At 24.8% G+C, this 5,578-nt stretch overlaps 1 protein-coding gene across 1 annotated transcript; it reads left to right on the top strand.

Annotated features, from left to right (window-relative positions):
• Positions 1 to 2,142: 2,142 nt before the first annotated feature.
• On the top strand, positions 2,143 to 3,882 carry LOC140175130 (uncharacterized). The gene is made up of 5 exons (XM_072202057.1): positions 2,143 to 2,375; positions 2,480 to 2,673; positions 2,758 to 3,497; positions 3,736 to 3,766; positions 3,872 to 3,882. Exons 1-5 carry the CDS (start codon positions 2,143 to 2,145, stop codon positions 3,880 to 3,882), a joined length of 1,209 nt encoding a protein of 402 aa, XP_072058158.1.
• The last annotated feature ends 1,696 nt before the right edge of the window (positions 3,883 to 5,578 follow it).

Genomic DNA, 5,578 nt, shown 5'->3' with positions numbered 1-5,578 from the left:
TGAAATTACACCCGTGTCATATAATTATAATTGATTAATTGGTATAAAATGAAATTATACCCGTGCCATGAGTAATAATCTAAATAATTATATCTTAACAAAATATAATTTGAAATAATTTATAAACAATTATCTTAACAAAAATAATTATTTAATAATTGATTTAAAAATCAATGCAAAAAATAATTATTAATAATAGTATTATTAACTGGGTAAATAATATAATTTTAAATTATTACTTGAAATATAAATAATATATGAAAATCTATTGAGTAAATCAATGATTTTGCACCTTAATAATTTGATAATTATTATTTAATTAACCAGTTAATTGAATTAGTAATAACAATTTCCAATTTCAAATTTTGTATATTAAGTAGTTATTAAAAACTGGGTAATAACGATTTACATAGGAAAATCATTGATAAATTCAATTAACCATATAGAAGATAATATACTAACAGTTTTAGTATATTATTTATGGCAAGCGAAATTATTTTCTCATATTTTCTATTAAAATTGAAATTAGTAATAGTTTAAAAAAAGTTTATTAATAAAATTACTAATAATCACATTTTTATACACAAGATATATGTTTTCTATATATTATTTAAAAAATATAATGAAACATGAATAATGAATGAGTATGTTATTTCTTCGACTAGCTAATTAATGCAAAATCGAGTACCTTTTTTTTATTCGATTGAGGTCATATTCTATTTGGTGAAAGTTTTAATCACCTTAATTAAATCCTGTCTTTGTGCCTTAACTTAAACAAGTAGTAATATGTTACATATTATTTGGTATATCTAAGTAGTTATTTTTCATAGTGGAGATGTAAAAAATCATATTAAGGTTTATTTCCAAATAATTAGTGGATGAATAATAGTAGATTATATTATTTTGGGAAAGTATTTTCATTATAATTATATCAAATCAATATTTAATTATGATAAAATATGTTAATTATAATTATATCATAGAATTATAATAATTACGATATTTATGTTATATATTTTAATCATTTATGTACGTAAATAATTAGAAATCAATCAAATTAAATTATCACGATAAATAATATGTTGTATATTATTACGAAAAATAATCCGTAGATAAAATTGAAATTACACCCGTGTCATATAATTATAATTGATTAATTGGTATAAAATGAAATTATACCCGTGTCATGAGTAATAATCTAAATAATTATATCTTAACAAAATATAATTTGAAATAATTTATAAACAATTATCTTAACAAAAATAATTATTTAATAATTGATTTAAAAATCAATGCAAAATATAATTTTTAATAATAGTATTATTAACTGGGTAAATAATATAATTTCAAATTATTACTTGAAATATAAATAATATATGAAAATCAATTGAGTAAATCAATGATTTTGTACCTTAATAATTTAACAATTATTACTCAATTAACCAGTTAATTGAATTAGTAATAACAATTTTCAATTTCAAATTTTGTATATTAAGTAATTATTAAAAATTGGGTAATAACGATTTACACGGGAAAATCATTGATAAATTCAATTAATCATAAAGAAGATAATATACTAACAGTTTTAGTATATTATTTATGACAAGGGAAATTATTTCCTCAAATTAAATTTTATATAATTATAGTAAGTCTCTATAATTAAAGCAATATAAAACTGCTTCATATATAGCAATAATATTATACATATTATATATCTCTTCTTTTATCTCTTTTTTTAAAATATTAACATATAATTAATGTAGAAAATATATAATATTAAACTGTTTTGTTATGCATATATATGAATTTATATAATAACCCGTATAATTTATACGTATGGCATAATACATATATCAAAAAAAGATTCCATAATTTTTGAAAACCACTGTTTTGTTATATGAAATTGAAATTGAAATTAAATAATTTCTATTTATATAATTTTTTTATTAGTATCAAGTATTTTCATTAAAAATTCATATCGTTTGTAATTACATATATATATATATATAAGTCGTAATAGTCAATTGTTTCAATTATTTTGATGTTAATGCTCTTGCGAATGAACTAAGTGGGTATTTAAAAAGGCTAACTAATGAGTAGAAATTTGCATACGATCAAATAATTGGTGCTGTTAGCGGTAATATGGGTGGATTTTTCTTCTTATACGGTCAAGGTGGTTGTGAAAAAATATTTTTATGGTCAACTATATCGTGCTCAATTAGGTCTAAAGGAGGTATAGTTTTAAATGTTGTTTCGAGTGGGATTGCTGCACTTTTGTTGCCTAATGGAAGAACTGCACATTCAAGGTTTAAAATTCCTTTTGCCATAAATGAGGATTCTTTGTGTAGCATTAAACAGGGAAGTCCTCTTGCAAGGTTAATATCCAAGCTAAGGCCAAATTAATCACATGGGATGAAGCTCCAATGATAAGTAAGTATTGTTACGAAACTTTAGATAAATGCCTCAAAAACATCTTAAGGTGCTCAAATTCGTATAATGCTCATTTGCCATTTGGAGGTAAAGTTGTTGTTCTCGGAGGAGATTTTAGACAAATTTTACCTGTAATTCTCAGAGGCTCAAGGCAAGATATAATTCAGTCTTCTATTAATTCTTCATATTTATGGCATAACTGTAAAGTTTTGAAGTTTACAAAAAACATGAGATTGTCACTAGGTGAAAACAACAATATACAAGAACTCATAAATTTTGCAGAATGACTACTCAAAATTGGTGATGGTTTGGCTGGTGATACAACAGATGGTGAATCGATCGTTCATATACCATCTGACATTTTGATTAAGAACTCTGAGACAGTTTTGGATGACCTCATTGATTTCGTGTATCCAAATATGTTATCCAATTTATCCGTTGAAATTTATTTCAAGGATAGAGCAATTCTTGCACCAACTTTGGATTTTTGTGTCACTGATGTCAACAACAAGATGACTGCAGGGCTACCTGGACAAGAAATAGTCTACTTAAGTTCAGACTCTGTGTGTGCTGAAGAGGGAAATATGGAACTTGAGTTAGATGCTTTCTCGCCGGAGATTCTAAATGGAATAAATTGTTCAGGTCTACCACCACACAAGTTGGTTCTAAAGGTTGGCGCTCCTGTTATGTTGCTGCGGAATATAGACCAAACTAATGGTTTGTGCAATGGAACGAGGATGCAAGTTAGAAGAATGGAAAATCATGTGATAGAATGCAAGACTTTAACTAGTAACAAAGTTAGAAGTATTGTTCTTATCCCAAGAGTGAATCTAATTCCAAATAATGAAACATTGCCGGTCAGGTTTCAAAGAAAACAATTCCCAATTATCATGTCATTTGCAATGATAATAAATAAGTCCCATGGACAAACTCTATTGAAACTTCCAAGGCCAGTTTTCACCCATGGTCAATTGTTTGTTACGTTATCAAGGGTAACGAGTATAGATGGTCTGCGAGTGCTGTTCCAAGATCATGGACACTTGGAAGATAACTGCATGATGAATGTGGTATATAGAGAAGTTTTTGAGAGCCTATAATAAAAAGGTAATAACAAAATGTCTTACTAAATCTATTTATTTATTAAAATTTATTACTATCACTTAAAAAAATTTAGAAATTCTAGGAACTAATAGATGAATTCTTATTATACATTAATAGTTTGAAAATATTAAAATTATCATTAAAATTCGTATAATTTTATATACAAACATTGATACGGTATTGTTTCATGTATATATTTTGCAGGTATCAAAAGATAGTATTGAATTGTTATTCAGTAGGTTTAAATTATTTATTGTTTATTACAAAACTTTCTGCATTAGGATTCTCTATTAATTTGTTCTTCATTTTGAGCTGATTTTGATATTTTCTTACTTCACAGTCAACATATAAAATTTGTTGGTAGATTTAAGTATTACTAGATTATTTATGGTCATATTGAGTATATATGCCTGATTTATTGAAAAAAGTAGATTAAATAACTATTTTATAGTTAATACAATTAATACTATATTAAAAAAAGAAAAACAACGCATACAAGTTATTTTTTATTAATTAAATTATTATAATTAAAATGAAATTTAACACAACAACTTAAAATTATAATTTTAATCTTATCACGTGCATGACACGGGTGATTAAACTTGTATATATATATTTTTAAGTTGTTAATACCAAATATTGCTAAAATTATGTCATTAAATAAAGTTATTTGCTATTGTAAGAATTATTAATTTCTATAATTTTGTTAATACAAGTTGACGGTGAACTTTGGTTAATAATAATAATACATCAAATTACGCTATATTTCTTAGGCAACATCTGTTACAAAGAATAAAAATAAGAAATTGAAATTTAAGTAAATTACATAAACAATTTTATATGGGATAATATTATATTTTTACACTTATTTTATACAAATTAAAAGAGAGTACTTTGCAAAATAACTTCCATGGTTATTTCTATAATGAATTAGTAATAACATATACATTTAATTTGTCGATAGTATTTCTGGCTCGTACTCTTTTTTATTGTTATAAATGTGTAGAATATTATTCTAATATTTACATTTAAATGAAGTCTTAATTTAGTTTCTAAAATTTAAAATATCTTTTTTTGTCTAAAAAATTTCAACTAAACCAAATGTTATCACAATATTAAATCCAAAAGAAATACTTAACATTCTTATTAACGGAGTGACAACGTAATTAATTAGTTAAATAAGTATGAATTAATTTTTACATATAAGTAATTTTGTTATACAAGTCTTACAAGTTTTTTAATTGATATTACGCTCAAATGCGTTTGTTATGCACATATGTTTCACGCTTCTCTAACAGATTTTTAATTTTTGAAAAGATTCCGTTTCTTTTTTCGAATTTCTTGCGTTCTCTTTTTCCTTTTTTATTTACGTGCTTTTCTCTCTTTGTTCTCTTTTTTTGTTATTCTCGATTTCTATTGTTTTTTGACATCAATCTCTGAAATCGTTTTTGAAGATAATGGATAATTCAACTTCAAATTGTCAGATGAACCAGTGCGCGAACCTTGCCTATGAAATTTGCTATTAATTCTTCCTTATTTGAATTGAATCTAATATACTAGTTCTGATTAGAATTAATATAATCTTGTCCAATTTATATCAAACATTCGAGTGTAGATCAGGAATATTTGGGTGTATTTTTATAAAAGTTTGGGTGTATTTACAATTTATGACTTTTCATATGACAGATGGTGAATTGTCTTATTCTTTTAGTTAAATTGTTTTAGTTTCTGTTTAGTTATGATCCATGAATCTGGTTTTTGTTATTTTTTATGATGGTTTTATAGTTGTATTTGCATTCTATAGTTTATGCTTGTTTTAGTATGGTGTATTTTGGGTGTATTTTGTAGTCCTTTTGTGGTGTATTTTGTAGTCCTTGCTGACTTTGGTGGCTGATTTTAGTGTACACGTAATATAACTCATTTCCGTATCTGCAGCAATTTGGGTGTAAAAACGAAGATATTTGGGTGTAAAACGAAGATATTTGGGTGTATTTTTATTCTGATGAGTTTTGCATAATTCAGAACTCTTCTTCTTCCTCCTCCTCAT

The sequence above is a fragment of the Arachis hypogaea genome, chromosome 9 (assembly GCF_003086295.3).
Source record: "Arachis hypogaea cultivar Tifrunner chromosome 9, arahy.Tifrunner.gnm2.J5K5, whole genome shotgun sequence".
Lineage (NCBI taxonomy): Eukaryota > Viridiplantae > Streptophyta > Magnoliopsida > Fabales > Fabaceae > Arachis > Arachis hypogaea.
Note: the sequence above shows the minus strand (reverse complement) of the source record. Positions and strands in the feature narration are given on the sequence as shown.